At 42.2% G+C, this 20,384-nt stretch overlaps 1 protein-coding gene across 2 annotated transcripts; it reads right to left on the reverse strand.

Annotated features, from left to right (window-relative positions):
• Positions 1-302: 302 nt before the first annotated feature.
• On the reverse strand, positions 303-19,443 carry TESPA1 (thymocyte expressed, positive selection associated 1). Of its 2 annotated transcripts, none has more exons than XM_083727263.1 (9): positions 19,294-19,443; positions 14,547-14,731; positions 10,096-10,138; positions 7,730-7,782; positions 5,570-5,623; positions 5,352-5,388; positions 4,941-5,042; positions 4,260-4,468; positions 303-3,855 (listed from the first exon to the last, which is right to left on the reverse strand). In XM_083727263.1, the coding sequence occupies exons 1-9, from the start codon at positions 19,359-19,361 to the stop codon at positions 3,155-3,157; spliced, it is 1,452 nt and encodes a 483-aa protein (XP_083583389.1). In that variant the 5' UTR covers positions 19,362-19,443; the 3' UTR covers positions 303-3,154. The 2 variants fall into 2 exon arrangements, with proteins under 2 accessions (XP_083583389.1, XP_083583390.1); XM_083727264.1 differs by having other exon boundaries at positions 4,941-5,039; positions 19,294-19,436.
• Positions 19,444-20,384: the final 941 nt, after the last annotated feature.

The following is a 20,384-nucleotide window of genomic DNA, read 5'->3' on the forward strand; positions in this document are numbered from 1 at the left end:
TTAACAGACGCAAGCTTAACAGCAGTCTACAAGGTGATGCAGCAGCAAAAAAGCTAATGCTATTCTAGTCTAGTGCACTGGGCAGTGGAAAAGACTCCCTCAGGAGGTGGTGGGCTCTCCTTCAGTGGAGGTTTGTAAGCAGCGGTTGGGTCTGCCATGGATGCTTTAGTTGAGATTACTGTACTGCAGGGGGTTGGACTAGATGACCCTTCCAACTCCACAATTCTGTGATTCTAAGAATTGCTGGAGGATTGCAGCATTGAATTCCACCCACAGAATTTGTCATTCATGCTTTACCCTTAAAACTTCCTTATACAATTTATGTTATTTCATTAAATTTACATACTGCTTGATTGTGAAACAACCAACCACCTCAAAGCAGTTTACAAAAAGAATAAACCATAAAATTATTGATAAAAACAGTTAATGACAACTATTCAAAACATTCAGAGGAGAAAATAAAACTAGAGATAAACTAAAAACACACACCATCATTCTAATAGGGCAGGCTTGTCCACATAAGAGCACATTCCTCGATGTATGCAAAGCCAGACCAACCCAGGCCACAGCCAGGAATAATATTTGAGCCTCTTCGGTTAGAAGGCTAATCACCCGATCAATGTCCTACTTGCTAGGCTCTTTCTCTGTTTGTGGTAGGAAGGTAATTTATTAATGCTTGGGCCATTCACATATAAGATAAATAAGATAGATAAATACAATGCAAAATCCAAGCCTAGAATCATACATAAAACATCTTCAAAATACTATGTAAATCGCATGTAGCATGTATGAAATTTACAAACTGAAATTCAATACAGATAAAAAACATTAATTATTAAAATATATTATGCTTAAATAAGCACATCCTCCAAGCAGTCGACTGCCATCTCCTTAACAACTCCTGCCCAGGTTTCCATTGCTACTACGGTAAAAAGAGGGACCTTGTGGGTTACTCTACAATCTGTGTCCAACAGAAGGTAGAAAAATGTTTTGTGAAATGGTATTGGATGAGTAAGAATAGATCCCAGAAATTTGGTGCTTGGTTCAGAATAAAGTGAACCAAAGAACAAATAGTGAAGCAGTTCCTCAACTTCTGGGGCCCCACAAATACACAAGCCAAGGGAGTATGAGAGTGCTGACAATCATAGCTGTGGGCATTGTTTGGAAACAAAGGGCTGCAAATGCTTGCCTAAGCTTTGGAAATGTGAGCTTTGCAAGGTAAGCAGCCATTTGGTGGTCCAATTTATAAAGTCTATATTAATTCAAAAATTTAGAATTATTAATGTTCTGTCTGGCAAGGACATTATATGTATTTTCCACCATGGAAAATATATAGAATGTCCTTGCCAGAGAAGACATTAATACTTCTAAATAATTCTAAATTTTCCAAATTCAGAGCAGAAAAATGATTGAATGGAGTAGGATATGAATAAAGCACCTTCCAATATTTTAAGTTCCAACTTTTGCAGTTTGATACCTGCTCCAAACATAACTTGGGGAATACCCTACCAGGAGACACTTTTATGATTCACCAGTATGGATGGGAGATAGAATGGAGGGGGAATCTACCTCTGCCCTGACCAAAGCTGAAGGAGTGGCAGGTGGAAGTCTTAACAATTCCCCAGAAATGTATTTTGGAGGGCCTAGTTTAGCCCATCCTCAAATAGCCATCCTCAGACAGCCACACCGTACAGGATCTGAGCAATAACTTTACTTTGAAATATTTTCAGGGCTAGCACAACCAGATCTAAGAATTGCCCCAATTGTTCTCATAGCCACTGCTCTGATAGCTTCTAACTGGATGCCAAGATTCTTAAATACTTGGCATTGTTCAATTTGGTGACCATTAATAGACCATTAATAGACCAGTTCCTCAATTAGGAACAATAAACAGTTATCCGTATTAGTGGTGGCCAGTTTATAATATCACAATAGTAGGGTTGGGTTTTTTTGGCCAAAGTTCTTAAGCTTTTTTCTTTTTCTTTTTTAGCAAAATTGCAAAAAATAATAATGCTGTTTTAAGCTATTTTTATGGAAAGTGGGCAAAAGCAGCACTGCCAACATTGGCTGCCATACATCCGGATTTTACAGGACATTTTCCTGATTTCCATCCAGACATTGCTAGAGGCAGTGGTATTCCAGATATGTCCAGGAAATTCCAGACGTATGGCAACCCTATATAACAGGCTTCTGTCGATCAAATCAAAGACTGATGCTAAGTCGACAAAGGCAACTTTGTAAGTGTTTGGTAGGTCCAGCAGTTGCTTATTGGGCTAAGAAATGCAAGACAGGCAGTGATCAATAGTGCTTTCCCTTTTCCTAAAACCAGCCCGTTCAGGAAGGATAATGCGGTTAATAGATTTCCAGTCGTCCAATTTGTTTAGCAAATATTTACTATATAGTTTAGGATCAGATCAAATGATACATTGTATGGTTCTGTAGGTTCAGGTGTCTACGCCAATTCCTTTAAAAATAGAAATTAGTTTGTTTCATGTGTTCACAGTCGAATAATGAAGAATACATTTTAATAATTTAAAATTTAAAAATTACATGACATTTCAGAAATGGTGTGGAACATTTCCCCTGTGGAAATTGCTCTTTTTACTTTCAGTTCTGTAAGTCACATGTTGATGCGACAGCTATCCCCACATGCCTTTTTTATTTAGTGTTTAATTAGACAATCTCTTGGATCAATATTTGAGCTAGATGACAAAAGAAATTGTTGGAGGAAACACACTGTCTTGAGCAAGCCTCAAAAGCCATGGAGCCAAGACAGGAAGCCATGGCTAAAAGCCAGCCTGCTCCACAACCCCTACACCAATTTGCGCGCTTCCCAGTGTGAGCAATACTTTATGGGGAACACTGAGCAATTTCCCACAGGTACTTCATCATTAAGGCCACAAACCATCCGCTACACTCCATGTTTCCTCCTTGCCAGCTTCATTGGTTCTGCTCTAGTTATTTGCATTTAATCACAGTTTGCCTATTATATAAAGTTATTTGCCTTTTAATTTTTTTAAAATGCCAAAATGGAGTAGGGTCTTGGGGCCACAAATATCTTCTGTTATGCTAGATACAGGCCATGGGTTAGCCAACCCTGCTTTACAAGAATAAAGGCAAGTCACTACAATTTAGCACCCACAGTGCACTTGTGCTACCTCAACTCTGTCAAGATGTCCATACCGTTCTCCCCTCTGGTGGGTGAGTCCCTTTCTGCTGACCACTCCCCAAGGGATTCTTCACTGCTTTCCTCTGGAGATGAAACCACTTCTAGAGAATGGTCTCCATAACAGTACAGTTCTTGATGGCCAAGGTGGTCTGGCCCCTCCATGCTTTCTCCACCCATGCAGTGAGAAAGCCATGATTCCAACTTTGAATGAGATGTAGCTTGAGGGCAGAAGTGGGAAGAAATCACAGGAGTCAGCTCCACTATGGTAGACTCTGAAGAGTCACTTCCCATTCTGCCATGATGAAAGGGGACTTCAGGGAGCGCTGTGTGAGTCTCATCCTTCACGCCTTCCACATCAAAGTGGAACTTGTCTCTGCGGGCTTTTTCCATCACTTCCCACACTACCTGTTCCAGACGACTCATAGAAGATGGTACAGCAGAAGGTCCTTGAGGCCCTCCTCGGGCGGAAGTGTACAAGCACATCGTGGAAATGGCTTTTTGCAAACGCTTGAGAGGAGGCAGAGACTCTGGCTGGGAAGGAACATTCCAAGAATCTGGGATGTCTGGGAAAGCCCAGAACAAGTGGGCAGGGGAAATCTTTTGGATGGGAGTCTTAGACACATAAGAGTAGAGGCAGAAGAAAGCATCAGCTGTTACAGCCAGAGTCTGGACTTGCTTGAACCGACCTGTGAAAGAAGGATAGAAAGTGTCAGAGGAAAACCAGTGTAGATCCAAGAGACCCTAGCTTCCAGCTCTTCCAGGTCACATCTGTATGGCAGGGACTGTACACATACCTGAAAACTAGGCCTGGTTTCATTTTCCTGGGTTCTAGTTTTTTTTCTGTCTTCCTCTTGCCTAAGCAAAGGCTTTTGTTTGGTCCTGTCTTCTGCTCCTGGTCCCAGTTCTACCTGCTTTCCTATGTTCTATCAAGAACAGAGGTCCTTTCCCATCACCTGCTACCTGAGCTCTTTTCAGATTTCAACCAAAGATGCCAAGGGTTGAACATTAGAGCTTCTCTACATGCTCTGAGCCTCACCCTTTGATATCACAGTCCCAGAACTGCCAGCCATGAAATGCTTGTGGCACTTACTTGCTAACATCAAGCAAGGATCCTCCATCTCTAACCGTTGCACCTGGGCTCTGAGGAAGAGCTGGAAATCAATGCCCTCAGCTTGGGAGGGAACTGAGAAGAACCGAGATGGGATCCAAGATGCAGCCTGTGTCTCCTCTTTTATGAAGCCCAGGTTGCACAAGATGGTCTCAGCATCAGCTTCATAGAGATCCAGCACCTCAGAGATGCTAGGCAGAGAAGATAAGAGTGTGAGTGCAGGAGTGTCCCAACTGATTACTGAACCATTTTCAGGTCATAGCCCCACAAATACACCACTAGGTATGTCCGCAAGCCCCTTTCCTTCAGAGAATAACGGGCAGCATCTGTGGGATTTCCTCACCCCCAGTTTATCTTCCTCACAGCCTTGTGTGGTGAAAGAGGGTGCTTGCAATAATATTCATGGTGGTGTCTAGTAGAGAAAGCAAACACAGAGCCCTCTGTATGTTGTTGGACCATAATTCCCATCAGCCCCAGCCTGCTCAACTAACCATCAGGGATGGCGGGAGCTGTGGTCCATGACATCCAGAGGGCACCAGGTCAGCTGCCTCCAATGTACAGACCAGAGGCTAGGTATCTCTGCTCCAATCACTGCTGGTTTGTTAGTGGTGTAGGTAGATCTTTAAGCCAGTCCAAGTCCTACACAATACGATCCATGCTTACCTGGAGCTGGTCTTGTTAGTGCTGCCTGAGAAGGCACTGGAAGTCATGCTGTGATCCAGATTGAGAAGTTGGGAAGGCCAGAATGTATGTTTTTGGGACCTGCTGTGGAAGAAGAGACAGTGAAGAGACACATCTGCATGCATACCCACATCCCTTTTGGTGTGCATGTAGGAAGACCAAAAGGGAGGGCAAGCTGGCAGTCACAGCCAGCTGCACACTTGCACAAGACTGATAGTGTGACAACACCCTACAATGTTATTAGACAAATATGCAGCCAGTATCTCATTTCAGAAATAAAACTAGAAATCTCAGCCCCCCCGCTGCCCCCCAAAACAAATTTAAATTCTGGATTTCAGATTTCTCCAAACTTTGGCTCTAGCAACGCTAACCTCCTTAGCTCTTGTTTCTCACCTAGGCTCAGCTCTGTCTCTGTCCAGTAGCCCCATTGCTGGAAAGAAGAAAAGAAAGGTCTCTCATGAGCAAAGGATACATTGCATTCCTACGAAGAGAGCTGACGGCCAAGGAGCATATTGGCAGAGTTGCACCATCAAATTAGCATTCTTGCCACCCATCCATGGGCCATCTGGAAAGAAGGCTTGCTCACACCCCCATCAATCCTCATCACTTACCTTCTGCTCCCAGGCTAAGGTCATCTTCAAAGCTGATTCTGTTGCTGCAGGATCCTACAGGATAACACAAATACATAGTCACCTAGAGCAAGCATCCACAGGTGGAAAAGGGACTGGGTGAGATCAAAAGGCTGAGTGGCTTTTTCTATGCAGTTTTATTATGGACATGCCACAACACAGCTCTACATGGGCAGGGCTGTATGAAGGCTACAGTTCCACAGAAGAACAGGAAATCCAAAAAGTGTAGAATTCAGCTTCCTAAAATGCTCAGATTTTTCTTTCTTTCTAATCCCTGTGAAAATAGGCTTGTAAATTTGCAAGCAATGCCTGCTGAAATCTCAGAAACCTAATGAGTTTCTGAATAAGATTTCCAGTGAAGGGGGGAGCAGTTTGGTGCCTTGTATATCCCCTTGCTTTCCCCCTCAAATTAGTACGTATTATTGTTTAATTAACTTATGAATCACTTTTCAAAAGCATTGCAAGGCGAATTACAAGCAAACAATAAAAATAACTAAAGTAGGTTTTGAAACAATACCAGAAACAACAGTGGCTGCCTTTCAATATTTTTTAGAAAAAACATTGATGACTTCTGGTGCTTCCTGCCTTAATGGGTGCAGCTCCCACATTAGTGGAGATCATTTGCGGAGAAAAACAAGGATGATTTTGAGGGTAATTGTCCTTGCAAGTTCCCCCCAACGCTCGGGGAGAGTGAGCTTCACCCACAGATCATTTTGGCTCTCACTCCAGCATGGAATCTGGGAGGCAGGAAGATGCTGGGTGCCAAAGCACTTTGCCTAACGGTAACTCCCCGACACAGCCATTAAGATGCAGAGGCTCTTCTATTTATTAGGGTGAAATTGACTCTAATTTACAGACGTGCACAGGATGGATGGGACAAGATTATAAACTGCCAAGTGAATCAGCTACTGAGTCGCAATGTTTAGAACTGGAAAGATCTCCTTTGTAGAAAAATATGGTATGTGAGGGGGGAGGGGAGCCCATGTTTGCTACATAAATGATTCGGCAAACCTCCCCCTAAATGCCAAAAAACTGATAAAAAGCAAGAGGAGAAAAAGAGAGTGGGGTTATTTTTATGCATTAATATGAAAATAGAACTGTGTGAGAACATTGAAATGATTTAAAGCATTGGACTTCCACTTATCACAATTTGGACTATGGGTCGAAATTACATGGGAACAGAGGAAGAGAAAGAGCAAAAAAGTGTAAGTAGAGATGCTGCATACGACATGATCAGAACAGGAAAAATGAAGAAACAAATGGAAAAATAAACTTCTCACAAAGGGAATTTACAGGAGACAGAACTCCTTCTGCAGAAATAAAATTTCTTAAATGTGTTAATACGAATGGAAGTCCAGAACTCTGTAGTTGTTGATAACAGACTATGATCAGGACTGAATGTAATTGGATTAATCAAGATTTCGGAAGCAGGAAGAAATAATAACTTTGCACTCCGAAACCCAGCACACAGGAAGTCACACAAATTGTATAATTGGCTTTATAATTTATATATATTTGGATATGAATTGTAATTTGACATTGGTAAAATGTAGCTGTTATTGGACTTCAGTAATTGAAAATTAATAAAAAATATTTTTTAAAAAAAATAGAAAAAACATTCATTGGTTGATTGATTGATTGATTATATTTCTATGTTGCTTTTCATTCAAATGAATCCCAAAACAGCTTACAAACAATAAAAAAATAATAGAACATCACAAATACAGCATGAATTATGTAGAATAATTAACAAATCATCAATAAAAACAAGTACGACCTATAAAAACTCTTAACAAAGCATCAACTAAAAAATGAGCTAAACATCACAATTAAAGCAAAATATTATATGATATGCCCTTCTAAAGGTTCATGAATGAGGCCTGTGTACATAACCATACATTAAAGTACATTTGAAGCACACACACCCAAGAATCCTGGGAACTGTATTTTACCTATCAGAGAGCTACAATTCCCAGTACCCTTTAATAAACTACATTTCCTGGGACTCTTTTTTGGGTGTGCACACGCTCAAAATGTGCTTTAAATGTATGGTGTGTGTGTGCAGTCCAAACTTTAGCCTACCTTACTTCATGTTTGAGAAGGCAGACTGAGCAAATAACAGAAATTGCAGAAATCACTTACCAGCATAGGCACCTGGAGCAGAGATGCTCTCTGAGAAGGGGTCCAGTGAAGAGCTGAAAGCCAGAACCATCATTACAGCTATAGGAGTTCCTAAATCATTTTGCCATTTTTCTCCTAGGACCTAGCCGGAACATCACAGACAATTAAGTCCCACTCAGCAAACAGTGGCACCACCAGGGCTGGTGCTGCATTAGGCAGAGCAAGGCAGCTGCCTCAGGCAGCAGATGCCAAGCTGCAAGGGATGGATAGAGCTCTGAGTGCCACCTGGCTACCCTGGGACCCCTACACTAGCCTCCTGTCCTCTAGCACAGTGGAGGATACCATCCATTCACTAGTATTGAAGGAAAATCCCAGTCCAATTGGCTTCCGTATATTCCTTGGGAGAGAGCAACATCTTGTCCTTCACCTCAGGCAGCAAAATGTCTCGAACTGGCCCTGGTCGCCTTAAGTGCTAACCTCCAGTTCACAGATCTGAAGCCCTACAGCCCAGGAAATCCACAAATGAGAATGCCAGTACTGTGTATGGAGTGAAACTCTACACCAGGTGTGAGGAACCTTTGGTCTTCCAGATATTGCTGAACTACAACTCCCATCAGGCCCAGTAAACATGGCCAATGGCCAGGGATGGTGGAAGTTGTAGTTCAGCAACATCTGGAGGGCCAAAGGTTCCCCCTACCTGATCCAGACAGTCACTCTATCCTGAAAAGTTCTAAAACCTGGGTGGGACCAAGGAGGAGCAAAGGCCAGAGCCAGGTCAGTTAATGGTGGAGCCAAGGGATACAGCCTAGTATTCTTTTGGGGGGGGGCAGCTCTAGGACCTCTTTTGCTAGGCCTGATTGTAGAATGCAGAGCAAAAGCAGAATATTCACAAAAACTGGCAACTTAGAAATGAAAATATCTGAACGGGAACAATGGTTAGTACTAGATTTCTTCACTTTGAACTATGCAATTGCTCCCCCAGTAGAGCAGACATAAATAAGCAATGGAGGGGTGACCATTGGCTTCAGAGTCAGTACAGCACTGGTCATCAACCCACTAGCGGGTTGCGGCCTGATCCAAGGTGGGTCACAACAGGAGCACCTAGAACCATGCTCCATATTCATTTTTTCTGGAACCATAAACCTTCTAGGTCCTGAATAGCTGGGAAGAAGCAAGAACACTCTCTTTCATCTGGGATTAACAGGCTAATCGTAGGTATGTTTAATCTCCCTGCAGCTGAGATTAATGTTAGGTATGTACAGTTGAGATTCCTGCATTGCAGAGGCTTGGGTTAGATGACCCTTGATGTCCCTTGCAACTCTAAAATTCTATGATATATAGGATTGGAGCCAAACTCATCTAACTGCAGCCCCTTATTTATTTGCTATATTTCTATATGTAGAGGTGTGCCAACTGATTTCTCTGGTATTTAAGCAACTATGTGTTCCATGGAGCACGATATTGGTATAGATGGATGTATACACAAATATATATGATGGGCAGTTCAAGATTATACTTCTCACACACAATGAAATTAACTGTAGTCTACGACAGAGCTACTGCTCTGGAAATTGTTAGGTAGATGCAGTGATTTCACACATCAAACAATACAATTACTCTCCCTAGTGGGGCATCTGTAAACACACATCAGATTAAAAAGTTGATTTCACGAAAGGCAGCAAATGACATGTAGACTGTAGAAAATCTTGGAAAGCTTCATTTCAAAAGATGCATTTCCCAATCCTTGCCATCTAGAAATGTTTTATATTTAGATTCCATAAATATTCTCTCCCCCACCCATGTCGTTCCTGTGGTTTTTGAGCTTCAGATTGTCAAAATGCAATGGAAACTACAGATTTAAAAGGCAGGAAAGTAATATAGGCAGACTTTTCTTTAAAAAAATAATGCTGTGTTTTATTGTATTCCATAGGAAACTATGTGTGTGGCCATTCCAAGGGAAAGTAAACATTTGGTATGTCTGGGTTTAAGAAAAAGGAATTTGGTAAAGCTAGTATTGTTGTTACCCTGGGCCCCTTTGGAACCCACACTTCCATAATGCGACAGTTACTGAAATGAAAAAGGAACGTTAGAAATCAAGGCAGAAGCTCTTGCATTATTCCCAGTAAAACTAGTGCAATGAACTGAGTGTGATTAGGAATCTATAGTTCTCCAGATGTTGCTGTACCACAACTCCCATCATCTTCGACCATTAGCTATGTTGGCTGGGGCTGATGGGAGTTTGAGCACAAGAACCACATGTTCTTTATCCCTGTTGCAAAGTATGTGCATATCTAAAAATGCTCCTGATTCTTGAAATATAACTTCTGACAATGTCATGATCCTTTCCGGTAGTGACCTCCTCCATGACCTCTCTCAGGTAGACTCACCTGCATTCCTGCAGCCAGCTCTCAATCGTATTGGATGAGCTCCCTGTTGGAAACAAAGAAAAAATGCTAGGGCTCCTCACAGACTGGATATGTTACTGTGATGATCCACATCTCTGCTGGGGCCAAATGCAGCCACCTAAGGCTTGTGAGCCAGCCTCTCAGCAAACCACACCGGCAGGATGCCTGATGTCGCCACTACATAGGCAGTAGCAAAAGAAGAGGAGAATGAGGAAGAGGAAGAACACCTGAAAGTGAGTAATGGAATGAATGTGGTTTAAACATATGAATAACTAAATGAACTCATTATTTGGTAGTCATTGTGGCCCTGTGAGCCCTTATTGCTGCTGAACAGCTGCATAGCAGTGGAGGGTGCAATTTGCATAGAAGCAGGAGGAAGAATGCTTAACCCTTCCCTTCCCTGCAGCTTTAGCTGTACAACCACCTCCTCTAGCAGCTTTCCCTCCAGCTACCTGATTGCTTTTCCTTTAAAAAGTTTGTGTGTGTATATATATACACACACACACACATCAAATATACAATAAAAAAGAAAAAAACATGCATACATACATAAAAAAGGAAAAAGGAAAAGACCTCCAAAACAAACATTTTCAAATACACTTCTACATAAGGAGTACAAGCCACTTCTGACTGCTTTTCTACATGGTTGCCTGCTGTGCTGGACCTCTTTTCTCCATGCCCAACGAATTCTGTGGGGCGCCAGAAGGCTAAAAGGGAAAAAACCGAGCCGACACTCGGCAGAAGCGGTGCACGCGGCCTCACTCACTTGGCGCAGGCCCACTCACTTGGTGTGCTGCCTGCTGTGGCCACCAAGGCAAGAAGCAGCCAGCTGAGCAAAGGGGGGGCACCGGAGGGATCTTTGCACCAGAGCACCAGATATGCTTAAGACAGCCCTCGCTCTGACACCAGATGTAAGCTTGGGGTACCATTCTAGCCTCTGGAACTAACAGTCTTGCACTGAACCATGGTCATGAACACTTACTTTAAAATGCTAGGAAGTCTGCCCTGTTGCATTTGCAGGCCCTCCTGCTGATTTGGCTGAGGGAGGCCCTCAACTGCTGCCACAAAGTCCCTCCTTGATAACACTACTGAGTAAGTGCAGCAGAGGAGAATGCAGCTCTAGGTGGCTATCACAGAGGAGGAAGCAGGGTGGAAGAGCACAACATCCCTTTCTAAACAGCCACATTCCCCTTTCCACCCATCGTTTATTCTTTGCACACAACCCATGTTCTGACAGACAAGGATGCGCTGCCATCCTGCCCAGTGAGACCGCTTAGAAAGCAACACACACAGAAGCTGTTGCATTCAAAGAGGGAATATTGAAATGGCTCAGGGGAATGCATGGGTGCCTGACTACACGAGGGGGGGCGGAGGCTGACAGCTCAGTGGTGGAGCTCATGGCTTGCTTTAAGAATCTCAGCTAGCAAAAGGCTAGGGTGGGGTAGTGCCCTCCAGATGTTGCTAGGCAGTTTAGCCCTGGCCAGCATGACCAATGGTGAGAACTGGAGTTCAGCAACATCTTGAGCAACTTTTGTCTCCATGGACCACTTGAAAATGCTAATGGTGGGCCACTTAATGAGTTTTCTGCCTGCTGTAGCGATTGTAATGTAACATACTAGATGGTGTGCAATTTTTAATTGTCTTTTATTGCTTCTTTTGTTTCCCTGCATATGCTATATATTTTACTGTAATGCAATTTGCATTCCATAGAATTCAAATGGCAAGGTAGTACAAGAGAGCTCAAGAAATAAAAGAAGCAATAGAGATGCAATTTAAAATCCGTATGAGTACTGAATGTCCCATGCTGTGGACCACCTGAATGAAGTTGTGGACCACTGGTAGTCCCCAGACCACAGTTTCAAATGGCCTGATTTAGAGGATGCCACAGTGGCTACCTACCCCTGAGTTAGAGAATCAACTCTAGGAGAGGTTCTTGTTGTCGGCACAAACAGGGCTGGGTTTAATGGGCCAGTGGCTTGATGCAGGAAGAAGAAAGGCACCATGGGAACAAAGCTCTCACTACATCACTCTGCTGAGTGTTTGCATGTGTGAGTATTGGCTCACAGCCAAAGTGATAGAAATGCCTATCAACAAATTGACTCAGTTTGTAAGTTTTACTTTCTTCTTTCCCACCCATCCCCAAATGCTGTTTCAGAGAGGCCACCCACCTTTCTTTCTAAATCACTACATTAGTGTTTGTGCATTTATCTGCTCATTCATATAGTTATATGCATATGAAAAGTTTTGAAAATGGGGGTTGAAAACAAGAAGTTTGCGGGTGACAAGCATGGGCAGACAAGCCCATTAGCACCACACACATAGGATTCTGCATCAAACATTTTGATCTTCTGTCCAAGCTCAATTCTGGAAAGAAAATACTTATTTGGGCAGACCACAGTGAGGTTGCTTCCAGAGCATTTCCATTTTTCTAAATATTATATTAGATGATGATAGATACATAGATGATAGATAGTAGATATAGATAGATAGAGAGAGAGATAGATAGATAGATAGATAGATGATATAGATAGATAGATAGATAGATAGATAGATAGATAGATAGATAGATAGATAGATGATAGATAGATGATAGATAGATAGATAGATGATAGATAGATAGATAGATAGATAGATAGATAGATAGATAGATGATAGATAGATAGATAGATAGATAGATAGATAGATGATAGATAGATAGATAGATAGATAGATAGATAGATGATAGATAGATATAGATAGATAGATGATAGATAGATAGATGATAGATAGATGATAGATAGATAGATAGATAGATAGATAGATAGATAGATATAGATAGATAGATGATAGATAGATAGATGATAGATAGATAGATAGATAGATGATAGATAGATAGATAGATAGATAGATAGATAGATAGATAGATAGATGATAGATAGATAGATAGATGATAGATAGATAGATATAGATAGATAGATGATAGATAGATAGATGATAGATAGATAGATAGATAGATAGATAGATAGATAGATAGATAGATGATAGATAGATAGATAGATAGATATAGATAGATAGATGATAGATAGATAGATGATAGATAGATGATAGATAGATAGATAGATAGATAGATAGATAGATAGATAGATAGATGATAGATAGATAGATGATAGATGATAGATAGATAGATAGATAGATAGATAGATAGATAGATAGATGATAGATGATAGATAGAGATAGATAGATAGATGATAGATAGATAGATAGATAGATAGATAGATAGATAGATGATAGATATAGATAGATGATAGAGATAGATAGATAGATAGATAGATAGATAGATAGATAGATAGATAGATATAGATAGATAGATAGATAGATAGATAGATAGATAGATATAGATAGATATAGATAGATAGATAGATAGATAGATATAGATAGATAGATAGATAGATAGATAGATAGATAGATAGATAGATAGAGATAGATGATAGATAGATAGATAGATAGATAGATAGATAGATAGATAGATAGATATTAGATAGATAGATAGATGATAGATAGATAGATAGATAGATAGATAGATAGATAGATAGATAGATGATATAGATAGATAGATAGATAGATAGATAGATAGATAGATAGATAGATAGATAGATAGATGATAGATAGATATAAATAGATGATAGATAGATAGATAGATGATAGATAGATAGATAGATAGATAGATAGATGATAGAGATAGATGATATAGATTAGATTGATAGATGATAGATAGATAGATAGATAGATAGATAGATAGATAGATGATAGATAGATAGATAGATAGATAGATAGATAGATAGATGATAGATAGATAGATAGATAGATAGATAGAGATAGATGATATAGATTAGATTGATAGATGATAGATAGATGATAGATAGATAGATAGATAGATAGATAGATGATAGATAGATAGATAGATAGATAGATAGATAGATAGATAGATGATAGATAGATGATAGATAGATAGATAGATGATAGATGATGATGATAGATAGATAGATGATAGATAGATAGATGATAGATAGATAGATGATAGATAGATAGATGAGAGAGAGAGAGAGAGAGAGAGAGAGAGAGAGAGAGAGAGAGATGGATGATACTAGCTCAAGGAGTAGGCCCTATTGGATCAGACCAAAAATCCAACTAATTCAGCACCCTCTTCTCAGAATGGCCATCCAGAGGTCTAAGGGAAGCCCACAAACAAAAGGATGCATCAAAGCAAGCTGTACTAAAGGAATGAAAAATTGGGCCATTGATTTCAATGGGACCGAAGTTCAGCTCACTTAGCCTGTGTCAGCTTCTCCCTACCACCCACATAAAAGATTGTATACACTATCTGAAAGCAGCTCACACCGAAATATTATTACATAATGAGAGTAGGAGTGAATGTGTGTAAGCAGTTTTCCCACCTTGCAAGAAACCATCCTCCAAGAATGAGGGTTCAAGAGCTTTTTGGGGTGTGCAGGATGCCTCCTCCTCAGCATGGGACCCCTCTTCTTCTACAGCCCCACTTGGCTTGGCCCATGCCCTCCGGCGCTCCCAGGAAGAGTGGCTCAGCCAGGAGGTGAAGTTGTTGTCCATGACTGGCAAGACCCTAGGGAAGAACAAAATGTCAGGGTGCTGAGGTCATAGGATGCTCAGCTTTGCAGCAGTTATCAATCTTCTCCACTTGGGGGAGTTTTGAGTTACTTGACTGCCTTTTCATATCCTGGGCAAGGAGTTTCTCTTCACCACCACAATCCCAGAAAGTACAATTCACAGTCAAAGAGATAGCTATGGTTCCTGGTGGAACAATCCTTCATTAGGCAAGTTGCTGAGTTGCCCAGAACAGGCAAACAACTGGAGTTTTGGTTAAAAGTTGGAGATGGACAGATCTGACCTTTTTTTTTTCTCTCCATTTTCTCATCTTAAGTTTGCTTTGCACCATTTATGCAGCTAACAGATTGAGGTTCAATCCTGACAAGACAGAAGTACTGTTCTTGGGGGACTGGGGGTGTGCAGTTGTGGGGGACTCCCTGGTCCTAAAGAGGGAAACCGTGCCCCTGAAGGACCAGGTGTGCAGCCTGGGGATCATTTTGGATTCACAGCTGTCCATGGAGACATAGGTCAGTTCTATGTCTAGGGCAGCTGTCTACCAGCTCCATTTGGTACACTGGCTCAGACCCTACCTGCCTGCAGACTCTCTCACCAGAGTGGTGCAGGCCCTAGTTATCTCCCACTTGGTCTACTGCACTGCACTCTACGAACAATGGGCACCTAAACAGCAGCATCAGGATAGCTCTTTCAGGATGATGGTTATGTTTCTGGAATGATCTTGAGCAGAGAATCCCAATGCACCCCCAAGGGGGAGATCAATCCTGCATGAGGCCTCCCTACTCCAAAGGGCTACAGCAATGATGGAGAACTTGCAGCCCTCCAGCTGCTGTTGGTCTCCGGTTCTCTTCAGAGCCAGCTAGGGTTGGGCAAATATGTCACTTTCAGCTCCTCTGAGTTTTTCATTTTTCCAGCTCTGTTCTCTGCATTTCTTCACCAGCTGCATTTTTGTGTGGGCTTCAGTTTGAATATTGTTTCTGGAAAGGAAAGTTTCCCAAGTTTGTCTTTCCATGCAAACTGAATCTCATTTATCCCTGTCCCTAGCCCCCAACACCACCTTGAGAGTCACAGGTTCCCCACCTAAAAGGAGTGGTAGCTCAATTGTTTCTCTTTGGGGTGATTTAGTTTTTCAAGGCATGCCCCATTAGGACATGTTGAATTTTTCAACTTTCAAATTCCTAAAATGAGGGATGCTAAGAAGTTGTAGCATGACTTGGGCATTTAATATATATTTTGGTTAAATTAATATAATTTTGCTTTTCTTGGTAAGTAAAATGTGTGTAAAATTGCACTGAAATCATTAAAAATGATTCCAGAGTACTTGCAGTTATATTAGCTCTATAAGGCTCTTTGAAGGGACGCGGGTGGTGCTGTGGGTTAAACCACAGAGCCTAGGACTTGCCGATCAGAAGGTCGGCAGTTCAAATCCTATGACGGGGTGAGCTCCCATTGCTCAGTCCCTGCTCCTGCCCACCTAGCAGTTCAAAAGCACGTCAAAGTGCAAGTAGATAAATAGGTACCGCTCCAGCAGGAAGGTAAACGTCATTTCTGTGCGCTGCTCTGATTCGCCAGAAGCGGCTTAGTCATGCTGGCCACATGACCCAGAAGCTGTACACCGGCTCCCTCGGCCAATAAATCAAGATGAGCGCCGCAACCCCAGAGTCGGCCATGACTGGACCTAATGGTCAGGGGTCCCTTTACCTTTACCTAAGGCTCTTTGAACACTCCCCAAATGACATCCCACACCAGGCCTGTTTCATGCTCCCTTCTAGTACTTTTGTCTGGCTAAAACACACCATTGAACTGTAATACAGAGGTACCTCGGGTTACATACGCTTCAGGTTACATACGCTTCAGGTTACAGACTCCACTAACCTAGAAATAGTACCTCAGGTTAAGAACTTTGCTTCAGGATGAGAACAGAAATCATGCAGCAGCGGCACGGCGGCAGTGGGAGGCCCTGTTACCTAAAGTAGTGCTTCAGGTTAAGAACAGTTTCAGGTTAAGAACGGACCTCTGGAAAGAATTAAGTACTTGACCCGAGGTACAACTGTAATGCCTTTGCCTTGTCTGAGTGGAAGGAGGAGATAAATGGATGTGTAAAAACTTCTGATCTCAAGGTCATGGGGTCCAGGGCAAAAAAATGTACATTGCAGGGGACTGGATGACCCTTGTGGTCCCTTCCAACTCTGTGATTCTATTATTATTATCATTTAGCATTACATTACATTTTCAGAAGGTAAAATTAAAATTCTTTGGTTGTCTGAAAGCAGTTTATGTGCTTCTTCGTCAAATGTAAATTTATGAAGCTAACTGTTAGCCAGCCATAAAAATAATAGCAGATTTGAATTTCTCATACTCAAAAAAAATATTTTAAAACCTCTTGCTGAAAATTAGCAAAAATTAAGTTTTACCCCCTAAAATGACATGCCTATCCCTTCTTGTATGTCACAGTTTGGGCTTTATTTGCTTTGGCTGAGGAGCTGTGACTTAGAATCATAGAATCATAGAATCATAGAGTTGGAAGAGACCTCAAGGGCCATCGAGTCCAACCCCCTGCCAAGCAGGAAACACCATCAGAGCACTCCTGACATATGGTTGTTAAGCCTCTGCTTAAAGACCTCCAAAGAAGGAGACTCCACCACACTCCTTGGCAGCAAATTCCACTGACGAACAGCTCTTACTGTCAGGAAGTTCTTGATTCTGCCCTGACTTCCAGATGGGACTTCTGGGAAGTAAGTGTTTTTCTGAGCATTTGAAGTCGGGTTTGTTTTTTGCTTCTGTGCCAAGACCGCTTGCACTGGGTGTGACGTGAGCCATCTCCCTTTGCCTCCAGGAGAGTGAGGAGCAGAGCTGTTATCACAAGCTGCACTCGAGGCCACAAGAGGCTGGTTTCCTCCTTGCGGTTTGAGCTTCTATCAGCAGACCATCAAAAGAGCCTGCAATGGTTAGAGTGGGTGGTGGGACAAGCCAAGTTTCATTTACCGGACTAGATGTGACGTTTGTCATGTAGGCTGCCTTCTGTCATGTTGTTTCTTAACAAATGAGCTGATGTGGAGGTGGGAGTAAACTAGATCAGGACCCCCCTGCATGGGAGAAAGGGACTTCAACCCCATGTCTCAGCTGTGGTCCCCATCAGAATTCCACACTCCCTGCCCCACCAGGGCTGCTTTTTGCAATTCGAGGGAAGCTTCCATTGGTGCCAATGGGCAGAGTCATCCTCTTGCCAATGGAAACATAGGAAGAGTTGCCATATGCTGAGTCAGCCCACTGGAAACTCTAGCTGAGTCTTGTCTTCACTGGCTGTCATAGGTTCTCCAGGATTTGAGGCAGCTCTACTTGGATACACTGGGGATTTTTAAATAAAGTGAATGTTAGAAAGACACTGTTAAATATCTGGTCCTCTCCCATCTGGGAAACCAAATCTGAGAGGTACTGCCTCCCGGGAACTTCTAACCAATCTGAGAGGGTCTCATTAAGGACGCGAAAGGCACAGCAGTGAGCACATCCTACATTAAAAAGTGCTTGTAGTTTACAGGAGAGAAAAAGATGGCAAGCAGGGGAAGACATTTTGAAATCTGAAGACATTCCCTGGTACAGCTAGAAGAGAAGGGCTAGAGCTCCTCTGAGAGAGTCTGTATTGCAAGGGAAAGGGCTGTGGCTCAGCAGCAGAGCACCTGCTTTTGCATGCAGAAGGTCCTGGGATCAATCCCCAGCATCTCCAGGTAGGGCTGGGAAAGACCTGTCTAAAATCCTGGCGAGCCCCTGCCAGTCAGGCCAGACGATACACGGCTAAATGGACCACTGCCCTGACTTAATATTTTGTGGGAAGCTGCTCAGAATGACTGTGGCAACCCAGTCAGATGGCTGGGGCATATTATTATTATTATTATTATTATTATTATTATTATTATTATTCACCCAATACCATATTTTCCCATTTATTCGTGGTTTACCATTTCCATGGAAAAGCCAATAAGTTTGTTTAAAACCCTGCTGAAATGATAAATCTAGATTATTTCTTTTTAAATCATTAAATCTGAACTGCATTAATTGTTTATTGAAATATTTGTTTTTGCTTTACTGATATGGTAGTGTGTGTGTGTGTGTGTGTGTGTACATATGTAAGCTTATATTGGATAGAAACATTGTTTGCTCCTTTTTAAAGCTTTGTTATTATTATGAGCCACTTTCAGCTCCATATTATTGCTGAAAAGTGGTATACAAATATTAAATCAAAATCACATCACATTTTGGGGTGTTTATGAGATGGCACTGTGATGAAAACCATGAATCAACTGAATCAACAATAAACTGCCGTGTAAAAACACCCCCCCAAGAGCATTCTCTTTCTCCATTTGCAGCCCACTCCCATCCCACCCTAGTGCTCTCCTCCATCACCTCCTTCTCAATATCCTCCTCATTCCCATTCCATATCACCTCCACTCCTTCCCTCACCTCTGTTCAGAGGATGCTGTCAGAATTAAGCCTTTCTATTCAGAAGCAGGTCACAGCCTGTGAGTGACAGGGCTGCACCTTAATTCGTCGGCTGCTGCTACTTACCCGGCCCTGGGAAGAGCATGCTGGGCTCTAAGGTGAGCCCCTGGTGAATCTGGCATCGCGCTCTGCATCTCAGCTGCCCAGGGTAGGACTACTGGAGCCCTTGCCCATTCCTGCCCCTCTCCCCACCTCACCCAATCTGCGTCAGCAGAGACTGGAGGAAGCTGGTCTGTTTTCAAGAGGAAACTTTCGTGCTCATCTCTTTTGTTTTGTTTTTTCTCATGAAAACCTCAAACGGTGGCTCACATCCGGCTCTCACCCACCCCGTGAGGGAAAAGCTTAATGGGCTGCTGAGTGAAAGCGGTAAAGGAGGCAGCAATGTACTGGCCTCTTAGGCTTGGCCTGGAATTATTTATTCTCTCTCTCTCTCTCTCTCTCTCTCTCTCTCTCTCTCTCTCTCCTTACTACTTGCTTGCTTGCTTGTTTAAAATAATTCACCATGCTTCATTGTGGTGTTCAACAGTGGAACAAACAGTGGTGGACTCTCCTTCCTTTGAAGTTTTAAAGCAGAGGCTGGATGACCACCTGCCCTGTATGATCTAGTTAAGATTTCTGCATGGCAGGGGCTGGACTAGATGACCCTCAGGGTCCCTTTCAATTCTATGATTATATGATTCCATTACCAAAATAATGTGATATGAAAGCAGTTTGCACACAGTATATAAATGCAATATATATTGAACAAATGCAACAATGCACATCAGACTAAAAAAACCACCACCCATAAAACTGAAGAACATATACAAATGGAAAGAACAGGCTTTGTCTTGGGAAGGGCCGTATAGCTCAGTGGCAGAGCATCTGCCTTGCATGCAGAAAGTGTAGACAATACTGGGCATAAGGGTATCTGTATCCCTGTGTCTTTGGAATGTGGCAATCAGAACTGTGCATGCATAGAATTGAAAGGAGAAGGTGGGTGTGATGGTGCCAGAGTTTCATGTAACTCACAGCTACCTTTCACCATCTGCCTTGAAAATATTGGGAATGCCTGTAAATGACAGGTTGATTCCTCGATTTCCTTCCTGGAAATTGCCCTTTGCTTGGCCTTGGGTTGGTCACTCCTCCTTAGTCTCAGTTCTCCATTTACAAAATGG

Source organism: Podarcis gaigeae (assembly GCF_964106915.1).
Source record: "Podarcis gaigeae genome assembly, chromosome: 2".
In the NCBI taxonomy this organism is placed as follows: Eukaryota; Metazoa; Chordata; class Lepidosauria; order Squamata; family Lacertidae; genus Podarcis; species Podarcis gaigeae.